Source organism: Drosophila miranda, assembly GCF_003369915.1.
Source record: "Drosophila miranda strain MSH22 chromosome Y unlocalized genomic scaffold, D.miranda_PacBio2.1 Contig_Y2_pilon, whole genome shotgun sequence".
NCBI classification, from domain to species: domain Eukaryota; kingdom Metazoa; phylum Arthropoda; class Insecta; order Diptera; family Drosophilidae; genus Drosophila; species Drosophila miranda.
In genome coordinates, this window is record NW_022881614.1 from 1,616,451 (window position 1) to 1,634,362 (window position 17,912).

Here is a 17,912-nt window from a genome sequence, read left to right on the forward strand (position 1 = left end):
CTGTGAGCCGCTGAAAAGGATGGATGGAAGGATGTCGGCACCAATCAGGACATCTATTTGTGAGCTTGCGTAAAATGTCGGGTCGGCCCATGGCAGGTTCGGCAAGTCTCGCAACGAGTGTTGCGGGATCGGATGGGAGGGAAGGCTGCCTGATAGTTCCGGCAGGACATAGGCTGTGGCGTCCAAGTGTAAGCCCGGCTTAGTCGGGGAGCGGAGGGAAAAATTGCAGAGCTTCTTGGACTGAGCGGATATGGTCTGATTGAGGCCCGAGACCTGTGCCTGGGCGAGTCGGAATGGCAACTTAATGATCTGGAAGAGACGTTCCGTAATGAACGTCGCCTCGGAGCCCGGGTCGATTAGAGCGCGGGCGCGAAAGTTTGTCCCCAAGTGGCAAATATTAATAATAGCTGTGCCCAGGAGTACCGCCCTCTTGCCGGAGGCGAAATAGTTCTGAACGCTAGGCTGAGCTTCGGCAGGAGTCGGAAGGGGTACGGAGTTGGGCACGGATTGGCTGGAAACTGGAGTGCCACGGTGCAGCAGCGTATGATGCCGGTCTCCACACGTGTTGCAGTTGTGGGCTCTTTGGCATTCACGAATCTGGTGACCTCTTGCGAAACAGTTTTAGCAAAGCTTTTTTGCTCGCTCCAGCTAGAGCATCAGGTCTCATCTGAAGGAATTGAGGGCATACCCGGATCGGATGGTTCTCTTTGGAGCAAAGATCACACGTTCTCCGCTTCGGATCCACAGTTGTTCCGAACGAGTGAACCCGCCTTGCAACAGGGCTTTCTTGGGAACGTTATGGGTTGGGATTGCCCTTTGAACTCTCTGACATGGGTAGACTCGCCCTGGAGTGGGCCTGAGTCTCCATGCCTGGATGGCCATCCTCGGTCACCTCGAGAGACAGGTACCGCTCCGCCAGGAACTTGTCCATAGCGTGCCAGGTGGGAATTTCGGACTTGTGTGTCACGGACTGCTGCCAAAGCTCCAAAGTCGCTTTCGGCAACTTCGCGGGTATGAGGTACACTAACACTCCGTCAGCGAAAATGCTGTCTGTGGAGACCTCGGAGTGGTTGAGTGTCGTAAGGCACTTGTGGACGGCTCTCTGAAGCTCTTTTAGCGCTGCAGCTGACTCGGTGCGGATTTGGGGCAGACTGAAAAGGATCTTCAGCTGGGCTTTGAGTATCAGCCTCTTGTTTTGGAAACGCTCACGGAGGGCGCTCCATGCGGACGCGAACCCTTCGTTCGTGAGTGGAGCCTGTGCCACTATGTCGTGGGCCTCACCGCTTGTTTTTTTGTTGAGGTGGAACAGTTTTTCTACTGGAGCCAACCTCGGGTTCTCTATATATATGGCGGTGAACAGGTCTCGGAACGTGGGCCACTGCTGGTAGTCCCCACTGAAAACTTCAGTGTCACATGGAGGAAAACGGCAACCGCCGGAAGTCGGCACTTGAATGGCCAGTTGAGGCGTGTGAGGGACAGTCGGGGGTTCGAGCTGATCGTTCAGTTCGGCAAGGCATTGCGCGTAGACCGCGTAGCAGTCATCGCACATCCCTTGGACGTCAGCTGCCCCCTCTGGATCTACTTCCGTTATCGCCTCCACACAGGCCTCGAACTCCGCGTCCACCTTCGCCCACAGGCTTCGGAGTTGATCTCGATGGACTTGGGAGAGCGAGCGGGTTGGTGTGCTAGCATCTGGAGCGCTGAGCTTCTGGTTGAAGCGTGTCAGTCTGCTTGCAGCCAAGGCAAACTTAGACCGTGCGGAACTGGCGACCGATTGCCATAGTGCTCGGAACCGTGCGAGGGACGACCGAGGGGAGCAACAAGGCCTCAAAGGCATGTGGTGTGTGAGCCCTGGACGTGGTCGAACCTCGCTCAGCTGGGGCCGGACGGGAAGCTGTGGGCGTAGTGATTGAGCCGTTGGAGCTTGGTGGATGGGTCAAACTCAGCGAACTCACCCGCTTAAACTTCTTGCGAGATTTCTTCTCACCAGTGGGCATGGTTGGCTGATGGATTTGCGATAGCGCGTATCAGAGTCGCAAAGCAGGTGAGCGGAAATGGAGAAGTGGAAGTTGTGAACGACGAACCGTGGTTATGTGGCCTTGGCGGGATTTATCGCGAGTATTTATATAGTAGAAGTCGGCCACCGTGGCCGGAATATATAAATATAAAATACTACGATCAAATAAAAAACAAAGTGCCAACCAAGAGCGACTAATAAGGATGAGCAATGATATGGATGCACAAGGTACCCCTATATAGAGCCGGTTGCAAACGAATGTTGAAAACAATATACCCTCGAAGTGCTGGGTAGCGCTACACTTGGTGTTCCGTTACGGTCAAGCGCGGCACCGAAAAATATTCTCCCACCAACAACAGCGCTAGCAAACGGTGGAGAAGCGAAAGCGAAAGGAAAAACGAAACGAATGCACCGCTGCTGCTGCTTGTATTTGTGTGCGTATGGATGTAAGTGCTATGTACCGTGGCTTGGGTTGACGACCCAACCCTCTAGTACCAGGCAACTAGTTCCGCACTGGTGCCGCACTAGCTACCATTCTCACCACCCTGGTTCCAGATCGATTACCCGCAATGTATTTCAGCGGAGAATTTAACACATGCATGTCCTAGGGCGGAACCACCCCTGGTTCCCGCTCGATTACCCTTCGATTACCCGTAGCTAGGAGGTAGTTCCGAACTAGTTACCAGTAGAAAGTCAGCAACTAGTTCCCCACTCGACTACCCTTCGATTACCTGTAGCTAGCTCTGACCTAGTTACCAGTAACTAGTTCCGAACTGACTATTGGTAGTAGTCAATCTGGCAGTCTGGAATAATACAAAAATAAAAACACAATGTCTTTCATTATAACGAATAATTTTTAATTATATGATGCTTAGCCTACTCCTGGTTTTTGGCAAGACACTTCTTCTTAAACACCCTTTTCTTCATCCTTTGCATTGCCTTCCGCACAGTGTTTTCGGGGGGCTCATCGCCAGGCGGAATACATTCTGTAATTAATATTTGTTTTAATTTATATGAAAAATTTTTAAATCTCTAGAAGTGTAAATGGTATTTTACCTAGCAAAGCTGGAAAAAATTCTTTGTGGGTCCTAAGGGCCTTCTTCCCTTGGACGCCATCGACGTTATAGGCTAGAACAATTTCCTCACTCAAAATAAAGTTTAAGCCGCTCAAAACGCCAGCTGGCTGGAGAATCGATTTCATTGCTGTTATCTGTTATCTTTCCTGCACAACGCTAACTTTGCAATGTTAGCTTCCCTTTCACTCTTACGGAGTCTACGCAAATGCCTTTTGCTCATAATTTTATTTGAAATATATAATATATATTTGCACGTACCTGTTTATATTAATTTGATTTATTTATTAATTCTTTTCCACTTTTTTAATAAATGTTTACACAAAAGACTCTTCCAGCGATTAGATGTTGTACAGAAGTGAACAAAATCAACGCATAAAGCAAACGAGGAAAACATTCGCAGTTTGTTTGTGTAAATTCTTGTCTCTTTCATTCCACGAGCGCAACTACAGTAAAATATCACGATTAACTTACCATTTCGGTGCTTATTGCATGTCGTGGCTCGGTAAAAACTAGCTGAGTGGGCACTGTAACTCCACGGAATTGCGGTTATTTGCCGCCTTCAAAAACAAACCGAAGGCGGCTTCGTTTTTCGGTTCTTTTTCGTCTGGTCCGCGTTCGCTTCCCGCGTAACTAGTTGCAGAACTAGTACATTGTAGTCGACGAAGACCTGGTCCGCGTTCGCATCCCGCGTAACTAGTTGCGTAGCTAGTTGCGCGGTAAACAGCGCAGAACTAGTTCGAGAGGGGTCAATTGACCCCTTTGGTTCTACAGGGAATATATACACTTTATCGGAGGTTGACCGCAGGAGCTTGCTCGGATCAAATTAAACCTTTGGAGAAGTAGGAGGCCACAACCGTTGGCAGAACGAAGTATGGTTTAATTTGGAGCTAGAGCGAGAAATGAATACATATGTATGTACATATGTATGCCACGGGAACTCGGACTGGGATGGAAAACTCGCACAAAATCACTGCACTGGTGTTGGGCTTACTTATCTTGAACTTAGAGCGATCCGCCGATGCTGGCTGGGGTAAGCTTCTCCTTATGGGGAAGGCGAAGATCCGGCTCGAAGGACCAATGTTTGTAGGAGGGCGGATCACCGGAGCGGCTTTCCAGCGACGAGTGGGAAAATATCCAAAAGAAGAGGTCAGAGTTGTTCCAATAAATATGTTCCTTGTATTTCTGTATATATGTGGACTGTAGGTGCGCGTATGTGCACGACGACAGCTTGTAGCGGGGTGGGAAACGTAACTAAAACTAGGCCTTACGATCTATGCTCCATGATGGCTTGAGCGCCGGGTGGATCGTGGGTCGTAAAGTCTCCCGAGCGCCCCTCCGAGCGCGCGAGAGCGAGTTGAGACCGGAGCGCACGAAGTTGGCACAGTGCGCGGCAATCATCTGCTGCTGGCCTGAACACCCACTGTAATTGACTGTAAATGATTATCTGTACTTGTAATTATAGCTATAAAGAAAATGTACACAAAAAGGTTCACAAGAATCAAAATACAAAACGACGGGGAACGTTGTGACTTGCTGCGGACACCGCAACTCTACGGTTATACCCGATACTAAGTCAGTATGGCTCTCCTCCGGCAGACGCCGCTAATATTAAACGACACGACAAAGAGTACGTGCGAGAGAGACAGAAAATCAGTCTGAGCGTGACGTCGGGCGCTGCGTAGCCACTGCAAATTGATTTGTTCCTATTGGCTATAAAAATGATCTGATCTGATCCAGATTCAGCAATCTGATAGATATGGTCATTATCTATGATTCTGCGTTTTTAGTTTTCTCGAATGTGCAATATTGTGGACGCAACAGATTTTCGTCCTTTGTGTGGGCGGAAGGGGGTGGGGCGAAATTTTGAGATACACGTTTTATACTTTATACCCAATACTCATTTTGAGTATCGGGTATAAAAAAAAAAAAAACCCGTGCAGTCATAGCTTGTCTACTTTATGTGATTTCTTTAGAAATCGGTGTTGTTACATGAGTGAATGTGTACAATAATCTATTTATGTTTAAACATTCTGCAAGGGGCCGAAAGTGGCATTGTATTGACGATAATATGTTCATGTTTGAACATTCTGCAAAGGGCCGAAAGTGGCATTGTTATACCCGATACTCAAAATGAGTATTGGGGTATATTAGATTTGTGGTAAAAGTGGATGTGTGTAACGTCCAGAAGGAATCGTTTCCGACCCCATAAAGTATATATATTCTTGATCAGCATCAATAGCCGAGTCGATTGAGCCCTGTCTGTCTGTCCGGCCGTCCGTCTGTCCGTCCCCTTCAGCGCCTAGTGGTCAAAGACTATAAGAGCTAGAGCAACGATGTTTTGGATCCAGACTTCTGTGATATGTCACTGCTACAAAAATATTTCAAAACTTCGCCCCGCCCACTTCCGCCCCCCCAAAGGACGAAAATCTGTGGCATCCACAATTTTAAAGATGTGAGAAAACCAAAAACGTAGAATCGTAGAAGATGTAGTCATCTTCTATATCTTCTAGAGTGCAAAATCTGAACCAGATCGTATAATTATTAAAGCCAGAATCAAGAAAACAATTTCATTCTTTCTCGCTCTGTCTCTCTCTAACACACAGGTTTCATGGTCGGTTTTGCCAATTGCAAAATATGAGTTCAAGGATCTCAGAACCTATAAGAGCCAGAGCAACCAAATTTGGTATCCACACTCCTGTGATATCGGACCTTGACCATTTTGTGTCAAAATTTCGCCACACCCCCTTCCGCCCCCGCAAAGGACGAAAATCTGAGGCATCCACAAATCTCAGAGACTATTAAGGCTAGAGTAAACAAATTTGGTACACACACTCCTTTAAGATGTCACTATAAAACGTTTATCTCAAAATTTCGCCCCACCCCCTTCTGCCCACACAAAGGACGAAAATCTGTTGCTTCCACAATATTGCAGATTCGAGAAAACTAAAAACGCAGAATCATAGATAATGACCATATCTATCAGATTGCTGAATCTGGATCAGATCAGATCATTTTTATAGCCAAAAGGCACAAATCAATTTGCACTGGCTACGCAGCGCCCAACGTCACGATCAGACTGATTTTCTGTCTCTCTCGCACGCACTCTTTGTCGTGTCGTTTAATATTAGCGGCGTCTGCCGGAGGAGAGCCATACTGACTTAGTATCGGGTATAACTGTAGAGTTGCGGTCTCCGCAGCAACTCACAACGTTCCCCCTCGTTTTTAGTTGTACAGTTGCACATTCGTTTTAAATGAATATTAATTGCGATTCCGATTGCGTTTGCCTTCGCTCCACGGGCGACCATTGAAATTGGGCCTCCATTTTTCCTCAGACTGCTATGCAAAGCGGCATTCAACGCGGCTGGGCCAGGAACTCCATTAAGCCCTAAACCGTAACAGGCAGAGCGAGTACACTGAGAGACAAGCAAACCAAGTAGGTTGAAGCGGGATAGAGCTCAAGAAAACGATAAGCACGTAGGAGAGGGATGCAGCTAGGCTACTGACACCCACACTCGAATCTCACTCAGTCAGCAATGAGCACTTTTGCGGTAAACATAACATTGAGGTTAAAAACGAATTTAAAATTAGAAAATCCTACAACAAAAATTAATTAAGAAGCATGTTAGCAATTTTCTTGAGTGCAGGCTCATCATGCTGTTCCTGGATTTGAGTTGATTGTGTGCGGTGGCCTGCCCTGATGTCTACACCGCAGAGAAAACTAGGTCTCTGAATAATGAAAATTTAATTATATGCTTAATAAAACATCTCCGGAAAGTTCCAGCCCGCCCACACCCGCAGGAGCTAAACGAGTAGAGATTTGCTCAATTTGCATTTGCCTGGGCACAATATTCCCTTGTACTTTTGCTTACATTTTCAATTAGCCATTGATTGGTGCTGCTGTGCGTGAGGGGGGAGAGGATAGAATATGTCTTCACGGTCGAATGCAATACCAAAGTACTATGCATACTCCAACTTAGAATTGACTTATTTGTTGGCCAGCTCTGCAATGTGGCCAATGGAAAGATCATATTCTGTGCTTATTAACTCTTACCTGGGCACCTGGGCACGGAAGGCGGCAATCCAAGATGGCCGGCGCGCCGGCGTCCTCTCAAAAATATTCCTTTGCAAGGCAGCGAAAAGTGTACAATACATATGTAATCTTCTATGTAATTAGATTTTTATATTAATCACTTTAGAACTTAATCAATCAAGAAGCTACACATCAGTAATTGCATTGCAATGTGATCAGTTTTTGGCAAAATTTGGAACAAAACAATAATCACAGCGTCTGAACTTATTTCAATCTTTCCCTAACACGTCCTCAACAACTGATCAAGACCAGTGTTGGAAAATTAGCATGTCCTTCGACTTGCGATACATATTATCGATATTCAATAACAAAGAAATTAAACAATATTCTGAAGAAAATAGTTGCTTTAATAGCTATAATCATCACTAAGCTCAGGAAAACCAGCAGAATCAATGTCTCTCACTGACTCTGAATAATATTCATTACCATTGTAATCGCCGTTGAAATCACCATTTGGGTCACCATTGTAATCATCATCGCCAATAGCATTACCATCGGCAAAATTGTTACCATCGCCAATTTCAAGGTTATATTCCGACGGCATCTGACGCACAAAATTATTTTTAGCTTTCTTTGGCTCGGGTGGCAATCCCGCCTCTGAGAGCATGGGCGGCTCGACTTTCTTCCTACGTTTTCTGACATGAGCGTCCCCGGGTCCGCATCATCGTCGCCGACTTGGCACACCTCCACCTTCCAGCACGCGCCATTATTCCTCACAATGAATGCCTCCTCGCAGCCACAGCCGCTTTGACAGCGATGGAAGCACTCGAGGCCGCGGCAGCTGCCGTAGCAGTAATGGTAACAGTCGAAGTAGGTAGTGCCATGACAGGGAACAGCTGGATGCGCGCTCGCCAGCTTTATCGAGAGCAAGCAGAGGGCCACAAGGATGAAAGACTTCATTGCGGCAGCACCGAAAAGCGACAATAACTGAATCGAAAGCCCATTCCAGAGCGTGACTCTCGGCCGCTGCCAATTGGAAATGCAATTCGAAACCGGTACGTATCAAATCGATTGGATTCTGCCCTTAATTGCTATCCACTAACGTAACAGATTACTTCTAAACAAATCCATGTATATTCATCACTAATTGAATCATCTTTCATTGATCTCGCCAATGAAGACCATCCATAATAGTGGGCTTAGGAATTAGAAGAACTGTCGTATGAACCTGAATCCGAATACTGGTGTCAATCCATCACACGTCATAGATTGGTGCCCAGCTAGATCGAGTGCAAGCAGAAGGCCGCGAGGACGCAACACTTGATTGCGGCTCAGAGAGAAGCGACAATAACTGAATCGAATGCCGCCATTCCAGAGCGTGGCAATTGAAAATGCCATCTGAGAGCGTGCACTTAAGTAACAGCTTGATCCTCGACAGGACGTCGACAATGTTCCTTTGCGGACACTCTTTGAAGTCCGGGATTAAGCCCTTGCGCGGCACTCCTGCTGCTCTCGGGAAGATGCAGCTGGCTGCCACGCTGAGGTAGACAACGTGTGAGTGATGAATCCTGTGGATCCCAAAGCACTGCAGCGGATACAGCGCTGCCTGCGTATTGAAATTTCACATTTTAGCCAGCTCATTGTAGGTCGCCGCACATCTAGTCCCTTGGTGGCGGGCCACGTGGTCGGAGGACACTCTCGAGCAGACTCGGACCGGGCTGGTTCTTGGGCCGGGGCGTCGGCGTCAGCGAGCGGGTGTGCGGTGGAGCGTCCTCCTTCTTGTGGACGGCAGATGTGGCCGCACGGCGCAGGCGAATCTTCTCCTCCATTTTGCTGGGCACCATGAAGCAGTTGGACTCCTTGTAGACCGGCTTGCGGCGATCGTTCCAGGGGAAGGTCCACTGAATGGGCGTAAAGTCGCGCCTCCATGGCTTCCTGGGCTTGAACCAGCAGTCGCAGGTCCAGTCCTCTTCGCCGGGAGCATCGTCATCGCTGAAAGAGGTACAAGGTTACCTACCAAAGGAGGAAACGCTTGCGGATCGGCTACTTACCCACGCACATATACGCGAACGTACCGCGAGGACTTTCGGAAGAGCTCGAGGGCCTCGTTAAAGGTCAAATCCAGCGCGGGGACATCGTTGATCTGAGTGATTTCATCACCGAGGCGCATTCCGCCGCGCTTGGCCAGGCCCGTGGGCGACACATTGATGATGGTCAGCGGCTCGAACTGGTCGTAGCCGCCCGACACCTCCATGCCCACATGGCGTCGTAGAAGCTCATGATGCGGCAATCCGTCTCCAAAGTGTACGTCATCTGGAGCTCGTACTCCACATTGTGTCGAACGCCTCCGAATCGTACTTATTCTTTGAGTCGAACATTCTGATCTCTACAATGGGTGATCTCACCCTGGCAATGGAAACTACTCGTACAACTGAAGCTGCTGCAAGTTGCAAGTGGACGTGGCACTGTCTCGCCCAGCGTCTAAGTTTTCTGGCGTTGGTGGTGTGTATCGGTCGCTTTTATAGCCGCTAATTGGGAGATTTGGTAGCCTCTAACGTGATCTCCTGAAGGCCAATGTCATTGTTGTTTAATCGTTTTGCCAAGTGCAGTGGAAAACATGTACGGAAGAACACCTCCGATGAGTGTACTCCCCGACCAAAGGTTCCTCTTCTTTCGGTTTGATTGAAGAAATTGCCTGCTTTTATTTGTGGTTCCCACTGTGCCTTGAGGGGAAATCAATTCAATTGATTTGCATTTAATTGTTGTCTGTTTTTAGTGGCGTGGCTGTAATTTTGGCTGACGGAAACAACGGCGGCTAACCCCAAAAGCAGTCCGAAGAGGAAGAACCCGTGGCCGCATTTGGCCATTGAAAGTGGAGCCGCTGCGAGAGCCAAGGGAAACGAAAGCCAACCAAGTCCAAGTCCAGTTCCAGCTCTTCTCCACTCTGCTAAGCAGCTTCAGCAAGTGCTAACAACCTGTCCGTCCAATGCTGCCGCTTCGCGTCCAAGCGATTTGATTTCACTGACCTCAACTACAGCCGCCACTGGCCAACAATGCAACTGCGATGGACTGCAGAGCTGCAGACCTGCACCTTCTGACTCCGCTCGCCTGCCGACTATTGAATTATTCATTTGCTCAGACCAAAATCCAACAAAAGAAGAAGGAAGAACAGCGACAAAAGTCCATAAAATGCTCTTGTGGCCAGCGACGAGGGAGAGCAGTATCGGAATGGCAAATGGCAAACGGCAAACAGTGACAACTCGCCTAATTACAACGAATCTTTGGCTCTGCAAAGCACTCAAAGAGTGCTTGAACTAACACAAAACCCTGGCCCCGAGAGTGGTACTGGCCCCTGGTACTGGGGCTTATGCAACGACACTCTGCAGTCTCCAGCCGGGGATTTGCATCAGCCAGCGTGGCGAGCTTTTGTTTCCATGGAATTTCTAAGCAACAATAGAAAGGATTTGGAGCGGAGTGAGCGAAGCGACCATGGAATTGAAGCAATTACTTAGCAGGTGCCAGACAACATTTGGGATTACGAATAGATTGTCTCATAAATTTCAGAACATGTGCAAACATAAACCCTTACTTTTTCAGTGCTCTGCGGCGCCCTGCTGATGATGATGATGCCACTCTCCTGGGGCATAGATCCAGGATTTCTGGAGTATATAAGAAAGTGTGACAACCTAAAATATCCCTTAAGTGTATCATATTGAATGGACTACCAGCAGAAGCCTTTCTTAATCGATTCTTAAGTTTTGTTTTGATGTAAAATATACCGAATGGCCTGATTCTTAGCGCAAGTTTCTAGTCTTCCTTGCAGTTTCACATTATTTGACATTCTGCGAAAGATTCCGTTTGATAATCTAATTGTGGCTTGCTTTGGGGAATCAAACACTTGTGACGATGATATTCAGTTTGCTGAGCCTCCCAAACTCCGGGTATGCTCTGAATTTTTATTGAAAATGTATAATTTATTGTAGACCTTAGTCCTCAAAGCAGTTCAGGGAGTCTAACTTTCGTTCCTGGGGCTTCAGCAAAGTGACAGCCGCCGAGAACATCTGGTTAAGGCAATCGGGCTTATGGTAGATCGCCTTCTTGGCAAATTGGTGCACGATTCGAATGTACTTGAGGAAGCTATTGCCCTTTTCCAACTGTGGTTGATAGTCAAGGCACAAAACCAGGATCTTTATTGCAGGTATGGTGTTTTCGATCAGCAAGGACACCCCGTCGTTAATCACCTCGATGCACTGCAGGTACTTGTCAAAATCTTTTGAAAATGCCTGGACCTGACTCTTGTGGCACAGCTAAATAACGAATGGGATCGGTATGGATCGGCTCGAAGCAAGTAGGGCTAGTAAGATATATACTCACAGCCAATAAGCTCAGCCACAAGGTAACCTTGATCAAATGCATTTGGGCTTTCTCTGTCTTCGTAGGTGTGTGAGGCTTGACGGCTCCAGTCCCAACGTTTGAGCCATCAGAAGAATGTGCCCTCTTTATAGGCCACAGGATAATCCCATTCGCCATGCTCGCGGCCATCACAAATGATCAATTTCACGCTCTGGGAGCGCATTTCTGCAGGCTTAGCCATTATCCGTAACGAATTCTACGCGAGCATAGCGAATTTTGTCCGACCTTGAATCTAAAACCTTTTCTGATTGAGTTTTTTGCGAGCTCTCTTGAAATGCTTCGGTTGAAAAATTTAATCAATTAGCTTGCTTAGGAAACAAGAGTTGTTATTCGTACTATTAGAAAATCTTTGAGATCTGATTGATATTTTTGCATGCAAATGCTTTCGATATATTGCAATTTGGTATATATTTATACATTTATACATATACATATATGTCCACATGTGTATATCCTTTCTACAAGATATAGTCTTTCTCCTGCAGGCATTCCAATTCCTCGATTTGTTCGGAATATGGTTTGATCAGTTCCGTTGCCTGGGTCACCAAGAGCTTGAGGCACTTTGGATTATTTAAGACCAGCTTCTTAAAGAACCGATAAATGTTCTTTAGGTACCATATCGATGATTTTGGCTTGCCATCCTTCGGTGGAAGCGCCGTATAGAAGGAGCATATCTGCATCTCGTAGACCGCTGGAATGACGTTGGTGACGACCTTGGCCACCGCCTCGACGCCCACTTGGGCGCACTTGCTCAGCTTGCTCCATTGGGGGTTAATTATGGCCTGTGCATCGGTTTGCTTCGGGGCCAGGCAAATCTGTGGGTCGTGACAGTCGTTACTGGTTAAGATTACTATAAGGAAATCGAGCTGAAGGTACTCACAGCCAAGAAACTCAGCAGTAAAATCGACCTAAGCACGTTCATTGTGATCGGACCCAGCTATGGAGTGTCTGATCAATCATCTGTTCTATTTATAGAGCTTGAGAAAACTGTATTCGTCATGCTTCTGGCCATGGCTAAATGCTTAATGCGTTAAAAGCCTCCCATATGACATTGAAACCCATTCATAATAATTATATAATAGCCTTATCCGGGGATAAACGATGGGTTCTGCTTTTGATCTCCCCAGAGGTGACAGAAATGTCAAATCTCTCCGAATATTGATGTATGTATCTATGTTAACGTAAGTATAAAGGCAATGATAATGATAGTAAAGTAGTAATGTTCAAATGTTTTACGTTTAGGAACCAAGGATTTTCTTATAAAAACGACAGATATTCGAACCATAATATATATGATTTCTAGGATCCGCAAGTTATTGGTTTGCCATATCCCTAAATTAAATCAAAAACATTTTGTCAGTTTTGGCTTGCTTCAATTAGAACAGGCGGCAGGCGCTCGGAATGCTCTGTATTTTATTTCAATATTGAAAAACGTATTGAATATTTAGGAGTCCAAGCAGTGCATGCTATTAATCCTCTCAACGTATGGCTCGAGGGTGTTGACAACTCCCTTGAGGGGGTCTAGCAGACAGCTCTGTTTGTCGTAAACAGATAGCTTCAGGAACTTGTAGATGTTTTTGAGAAGTCTGAGTTGGCTAAATTCGGGGTCGCGGAGAGGCTCGAAGTCGATACACTGATATAATACACGCATCGCGGGGATGGTGCGTCGCAGTATTTGCGCCGAAGCTCTGGCGCCAATATGGGTGCACTCCAGCCATTTTTCCCAGTCTATGGACCCTGACTCCTCCCCGGCCTCAGACAAGACCTAATATAGATGGGGGATTGCTCAAAGATTAGAGAGAAAGATCCACTGATGGACTTCCCGTGCTCTACTTACAACCAACGCGCTCAGCAATAGCTCGGCTTTAAGCAGATTCATTTTCGGGCTTTCTCTGTCTTGATGCTTTCGGCTTAACGGCTCCAGACTCAACGTTGCAGCCAGCCACAGATCGTACCCTATTTATAGGCCACAGGTAAATTCAATTTGCAGTGTTCGCTGCCTTCTGTAAAAATAAATTTCACGCCTCCAATGGGTCACGTTTACGGCGATTTATTGGGGTATATTAGATTTGTGGTAAAAGTGGATGTGTGTAACGTCCAGAAGGAATCGTTTCCGACCCCATAAAGTTTATATATTCTTGATCAGCATCAATAGCCGAGTCGATTGAGCCCTGTCTGTCTGTCCGTCCGTCCGTCTGTCCGTCTGTCCGTCCCCTTCAGCGCCTAGTGCTCAAAGACTTTAAGAGCGAGAGCAACGATGTTTTGGATCCAGACTTCTGTGATATGTCACTGCAACAAGAATATTTCAAAACTTTGCCCCGCCCACTTCCGCCCCCACAAAGGGCGAAAATCTGTGGCATCCACAATTTCGACGATACGAGAAAACTAAAAATGAAGATGACTATATCTTCTAGAGTGCAAAATCTGAACCAGATCGTATAATTATTATAGCCAGAATCAAGAAAACAACTTCATTCTTTCTCGCCCTGTCTCTCTCTAACACACACGTAGCATAGCCGGCTTTGCTTAGAGTAAAACATTAGCGCCTAGATCTCAGAGACTATAAAAGCTAGAGCAACCAAATTTGGTATCCACACTCCTGTGATATCGGACCTTGAACGTTTCGTGTCCAAATTTCGCCACACCCCCTTCCGCCCCCGCAAAGGATGAAAATCTGGGGATATTCAAAAATTTCAGAGACTATTAAGGCTAGAGTAACCAAATTTAGTATCCGCACTCCTGTCAGATCTCACTATAAAACGTATATCTCAAAATTTCGCCCCACCCCCTTCCGCCCCCACAAAGGACGAAAATCTGTTGCATCCACAATATTGAGAATACGAGAAAACTAAAAACGCAGAACCATAGATAATGATCATATCTATCAGATTACTGAATCTGGATCAGATCAGATAATTTTTATAGCCAAAAGGAACAAATCAATTTGCACTGGCTACGCAGCGCCCGACGTCACGCTCAGACTGATTTTCTGTCTCTCTCGCACGCACTCTTTGTCGTGTGGTTCAATATTAGCAGCGTCTGCCGGAGGAGAGCCATACTGACTTAGTATCGGGTATAACTGTAGAGTTGCGGTGTCCGCAGCAACTCACAACGTTCCCCCTCGTTTATTCTGAATTTCTCAACATAAAGGTGGCTTCACAAACAAATAGGCACATTGCAAGGAGTTCATCTTCTTCAAGTGAGGACCCACGACGCTCGATAGCGTCATGTAGGCATTCATCAGGCAGGGCAGACGCTCGCCCATCAACATTTTATGGACGAACTGGTAGATGATCACCAGCAGCACCCTATTCACTCTGGCAGTGCTGATCTTGGGCAAATAGCCCACGCACAGCAGCAGATCTTTCATCATGGGCATGATCTGGATGGCGAGGCTCGCCGTCAGCTCCAGGCCCGCTTCAACGCAATTCCCTACCTTGATCAGGTTGATCTTCTGCCCTGCGGTTGGTCTGAACTTAAACAGCTAAGAGACGATCCGTCTCTGCTTAATCACATACATATAACAGTATGAATCCCGTAGTCACAACACTTACAAGCAGACAGCCGAGGAGCAGTGAAACCTTCACTCTTTGCATGCCGAGGGTAGTATGAGAGAACTGTGCGGCATTGTCATGGTTTGAGCTGCTTTTATATGATCCTAAGTACTTTTTATATGCTTCACAGTTTCCCCAATGTACACGTAACACGTTGCGAGATACAGGCTGCTCTTTCATTTGTTGTTTATAAATCTTTGGGCATACAGGACGGCGCCACACTCCGGTAAATGCATCTATAGGTCTTCAGTCGCACGAAATGCTGTCCCAAGATTTTTTTTATCGAGGTGGCCAAATCGAGAAGGCACGAGGCATTCTGGACAAGCTCTCCCAGGAACTTGGAGGCCACATCCTTGAATGTTCCGAAGTCTTGAAGCTGATGCACTCGAACATGGTTTTCACTATGGGCATAGCCTTGCTGGTGAGGTCTGAAGTTGCCTCGAGGAAGATCTGGGAGCAGACGCCAATCTGCTTGAGGCTGTACGACTGGGCATTCGCCAATATCTACAAAAGGAGTCGAGGACTTAAACAGCTCACTATATAAGTATTTATTACCCAGAAACAGCTCAGGATTAATGCGGGTTTTAAGCACTGCATGCTGGAAATTCATTTAAAGAACTGACTTTTTTTAACTCTACGGAGTATATGAGACATGCATGAAAACCCATTTTATATGCTGCCATAACAGTCCGCTTCAGCCCGCTAAGGGCAGGCAGCTTTGCGGAACACCAACGTAACTGCACTGATAGCTGGAATACCTGCTCCAATGGGGCTCTAGAATCTGGGCCACCGCATCGGTCATGTTCCACAGGCAGTCGGTGGCCATGGCCACGTGTTGCAGGAATTTGAATCCCGTTATCATGAGCATCGGTACGTCCATGCTCTCCAGATCAACGCTGTTCGTGAAGTTGGTACACTTTACCAGGTCTTTGATGAGGGGCATGCCACGGTTCGCAATGGCGGAGGCTGCTTCCAGGAAAATCCTCCAGCATATGCCTATTACGCCCAGGTTGTGTTCCTGACCCCCCAGAAAGGGTACCATAAGCTACCGACACAAAGTGTATCCATCATTACGAGTATCTGTGGATAGTATAGCTTCTCTCACCAACAGACAGCCAAGGAGCAGAATGTTCTTCATGCTTGCAATTACCCCAAGGCACTGTTCTAAAGCGAATGTTGTTTTCTTCATTTATAAAGCTGACTACCCGAATCGATTTCATACGGTTGTTCATTTCATACGCTTTTTTATAGATTTTACGTTATAGATATAACGATAGACGACCCTTCAAGGCCCCTGTCATATGACAAAACGAGGGGGAACGTTGTGAGTTGCTGCGGAGACCGCAACTCTACATTTATACCCGATACTTAGTCAGTATGGCTCTCCTCCGGCAGACGCCGCTAATATTGAACGACACGACAAAGAGTGCGTGCGAGAGAGACAGAAAATCAGTCTGAGCGTGACGTCGGGCGCTGCTTAGCCACTGCAAATTGATTTGTTCCTTTTGGCTATAAAAATTATCTGATCTGATCCAGATTCAGCAATCTGATAGATATGGTCATTATCTATGATTCTGCGTTTTTAGTTTTCTCGAATGTGCAATATTGTGAATGCAACAGATTTTCGTCCTTTGTGGGGGCGGAAGGGGGTGGGGCGAAATTCTGAGATATACGTTTTATAGTGAGATCTAACAGAAGTGCGGAGACCAAATTTGGTTACTTTAGCCTTAATAGCCTCTGAGATTTGTGGATGCCCCAGATTTTCGTCCTTTGCGGGGGCGGAAGGGGGTGTTGCGAAATTTGGACACGAAACGGTCAAGGTCCGATATCACAGGAGTGTGGATACCAAATTTGGTTGCTCTGGCTCTTATAGGTTCTGAGATCCTTGAACTCATATTTTGCAATTGGCAAAACCGACCATGAAACCTGTGTGTTAGAGAGAGACAGAGCGAGAAAGAATGAAATTGTTTTCTTGATTCTGGCCATAAAAAAGCTATGCACAAAAACCCAAAAAACAATCCTAGCCAGTGAGGCACTTTAATGTAAAGAACGTTGTGCAAACGGAGCGAGCAGATCTCTTGTTTCCTGGATGGTGTTCAACAGGCAAATCTGGTTGCCGACGATCTTCTGAATGAACTGATAGGCCAGCATCAGCACCGCCGTAGGATCCAGATCCTTTGTCTTCATGGGCTTAAATTTTGCGCATTTCGCCAGGGATTTGATGGTGGGCACAATCTTCTGGCCCACGACTGAGGCTACCTCGACACACAAGTCAAAGCACTTGGCCATCTTATCGATATCCAGTCCTTCAGCAGACACGGTTTTAGTAACGGATCCCAGCAGCTGTAATTTCACATATTTTGAGTTGAAATTCGAAATATTTAGCCTTTATCTTTTACGATCACGGAGCAGACGAGGCAAATGGCCTGGATGGCCAGGATATCTTTAAACTCGAAATGAATGCTAAGATTAAGCCTTTCTCAGATCTCATATCCCATTCCCTGCACCGCCAGTAAGCAAACTATTGGGCGAATGGTTAGACGAATACAATGTTTCCTTGACAACTTGCATTATGCATGGCTGGTTGCATAAGACTTTCTGAAACTGTAGAAAGTCTACCACGATGGCGTTCTATATAGAATGTCTCGTGAACTGGCCTAGTCGATCAGGCAGTACCATGTGAATAAATACAGAAATATGTGTGTCAGACTCGATTCGGCTTGTATAACTGTAATCCCCTACAAGTCAAGCATATAGTAGAGGCCTCGCAGTACGATAACCAGTTGATAATTTACAGATTTTATTTAAAGCAGTTTTATTTT

General features: G+C 46.5%; 6 protein-coding genes, 2 long non-coding RNA genes and 1 pseudogene across 10 annotated transcripts; 1 reads left to right on the top strand and 8 right to left on the bottom strand.

Annotated features, from left to right (window-relative positions):
• Window positions 1-2,852: 2,852 nt before the first annotated feature.
• On the bottom strand, window positions 2,853-3,690 carry LOC117193228. 3 transcript variants are annotated; one of them, XR_004474538.1, is made up of 3 exons: window positions 3,352-3,480; window positions 3,074-3,290; window positions 2,853-3,003 (listed from the first exon to the last, which is right to left on the bottom strand). It is a non-coding gene; the product is annotated as an uncharacterized LOC117193228 (long non-coding RNA). The 3 variants fall into 3 exon arrangements; XR_004474540.1 differs by lacking the exons at window positions 3,074-3,290; window positions 3,352-3,480 and adding an exon at window positions 3,565-3,690; XR_004474539.1 differs by lacking the exon at window positions 3,074-3,290.
• A 3,819-nt stretch (window positions 3,691-7,509) lies between these two features.
• Window positions 7,510-8,108, bottom strand: LOC108159615. Its single transcript, XM_017293070.2, has one exon. The coding sequence runs from the start codon at window positions 8,081-8,083 to the stop codon at window positions 7,583-7,585; it is 501 nt and encodes a 166-aa protein (XP_017148559.2). The 5' UTR covers window positions 8,084-8,108; the 3' UTR covers window positions 7,510-7,582.
• A 422-nt stretch (window positions 8,109-8,530) lies between these two features.
• On the bottom strand, window positions 8,531-9,516 carry LOC117193741 (annotated as a pseudogene).
• Window positions 9,517-9,581: 65 nt separating this feature from the next.
• On the top strand, window positions 9,582-10,926 carry LOC117193743. Its single transcript, XR_004474678.1, has 2 exons — window positions 9,582-10,638; window positions 10,721-10,926. It is a non-coding gene; the product is annotated as an uncharacterized LOC117193743 (long non-coding RNA).
• A 109-nt stretch (window positions 10,927-11,035) lies between these two features.
• LOC117193742 (accessory gland protein Acp53Ea-like) lies at window positions 11,036-11,596 on the bottom strand. Its single transcript, XM_033398468.1, has 2 exons — window positions 11,498-11,596; window positions 11,036-11,430 (listed from the first exon to the last, which is right to left on the bottom strand). The coding sequence occupies exons 1-2, from the start codon at window positions 11,537-11,539 to the stop codon at window positions 11,110-11,112; spliced, it is 363 nt and encodes a 120-aa protein (XP_033254359.1). The 5' UTR covers window positions 11,540-11,596; the 3' UTR covers window positions 11,036-11,109.
• Window positions 11,597-11,898: 302 nt separating this feature from the next.
• LOC108159616 lies at window positions 11,899-12,525 on the bottom strand. Its single transcript, XM_017293071.2, has 2 exons — window positions 12,417-12,525; window positions 11,899-12,351 (listed from the first exon to the last, which is right to left on the bottom strand). Exons 1-2 carry the CDS (start codon window positions 12,456-12,458, stop codon window positions 11,995-11,997), a joined length of 399 nt encoding a protein of 132 aa, XP_017148560.2. The 5' UTR covers window positions 12,459-12,525; the 3' UTR covers window positions 11,899-11,994.
• A 371-nt stretch (window positions 12,526-12,896) lies between these two features.
• LOC117193521 (accessory gland protein Acp53Ea-like) lies at window positions 12,897-13,484 on the bottom strand. The gene is made up of 2 exons (XM_033398267.1): window positions 13,374-13,484; window positions 12,897-13,301 (listed from the first exon to the last, which is right to left on the bottom strand). The coding sequence occupies exons 1-2, from the start codon at window positions 13,413-13,415 to the stop codon at window positions 12,981-12,983; spliced, it is 363 nt and encodes a 120-aa protein (XP_033254158.1). The 5' UTR covers window positions 13,416-13,484; the 3' UTR covers window positions 12,897-12,980.
• Window positions 13,485-15,614: 2,130 nt separating this feature from the next.
• LOC108159556 lies at window positions 15,615-16,290 on the bottom strand. The gene is made up of 2 exons (XM_033398798.1): window positions 16,196-16,290; window positions 15,615-16,135 (listed from the first exon to the last, which is right to left on the bottom strand). Exons 1-2 carry the CDS (start codon window positions 16,277-16,279, stop codon window positions 15,785-15,787), a joined length of 435 nt encoding a protein of 144 aa, XP_033254689.1. The 5' UTR covers window positions 16,280-16,290; the 3' UTR covers window positions 15,615-15,784.
• Window positions 16,291-17,094: 804 nt separating this feature from the next.
• Window positions 17,095-17,661, bottom strand: LOC117192872. The gene is made up of 3 exons (XM_033397624.1): window positions 17,613-17,661; window positions 17,490-17,533; window positions 17,095-17,433 (listed from the first exon to the last, which is right to left on the bottom strand). Exons 1-3 carry the CDS (start codon window positions 17,659-17,661, stop codon window positions 17,128-17,130), a joined length of 399 nt encoding a protein of 132 aa, XP_033253515.1. The 3' UTR covers window positions 17,095-17,127.
• Between the last annotated feature and the right edge of the window lie 251 nt (window positions 17,662-17,912).

Coding starts and splice junctions, on each gene's coding strand:
- LOC108159615 (XM_017293070.2), bottom strand. CDS start 8,083: ATGAAGTCTTTCATCCTTGTGGCCCTCTGCTTGCTCTCGATAAAGCTG.
- LOC117193742 (XM_033398468.1), bottom strand. CDS start 11,539: ATGCATTTGATCAAGGTTACCTTGTGGCTGAGCTTATTGGCT. Junction 11,431..11,497: donor TGTGGCTGAGCTTATTGGCT/GTGAGTATATAT, acceptor TTCGTTATTTAG/CTGTGCCACAAGAGTCAGGT.
- LOC108159616 (XM_017293071.2), bottom strand. CDS start 12,458: ATGAACGTGCTTAGGTCGATTTTACTGCTGAGTTTCTTGGCT. Junction 12,352..12,416: donor TACTGCTGAGTTTCTTGGCT/GTGAGTACCTTC, acceptor CACGACCCACAG/ATTTGCCTGGCCCCGAAGCA.
- LOC117193521 (XM_033398267.1), bottom strand. CDS start 13,415: ATGAATCTGCTTAAAGCCGAGCTATTGCTGAGCGCGTTGGTT. Junction 13,302..13,373: donor TATTGCTGAGCGCGTTGGTT/GTAAGTAGAGCA, acceptor CATCTATATTAG/GTCTTGTCTGAGGCCGGGGA.
- LOC108159556 (XM_033398798.1), bottom strand. CDS start 16,279: ATGAAGAAAACAACATTCGCTTTAGAACAGTGCCTTGGGGTAATTGCA. Junction 16,136..16,195: donor TGCTCCTTGGCTGTCTGTTG/GTGAGAGAAGCT, acceptor TTGTGTCGGTAG/CTTATGGTACCCTTTCTGGG.
- LOC117192872 (XM_033397624.1), bottom strand. CDS start 17,661: ATGCAAGTTGTCAAGGAAACATTGTATTCGTCTAACCATTCGCCCAAT. Junction 17,534..17,612: donor GTCTAACCATTCGCCCAATA/GTTTGCTTACTG, acceptor TCGAGTTTAAAG/ATATCCTGGCCATCCAGGCC. Junction 17,434..17,489: donor GCCTCGTCTGCTCCGTGATC/GTAAAAGATAAA, acceptor GTGAAATTACAG/CTGCTGGGATCCGTTACTAA.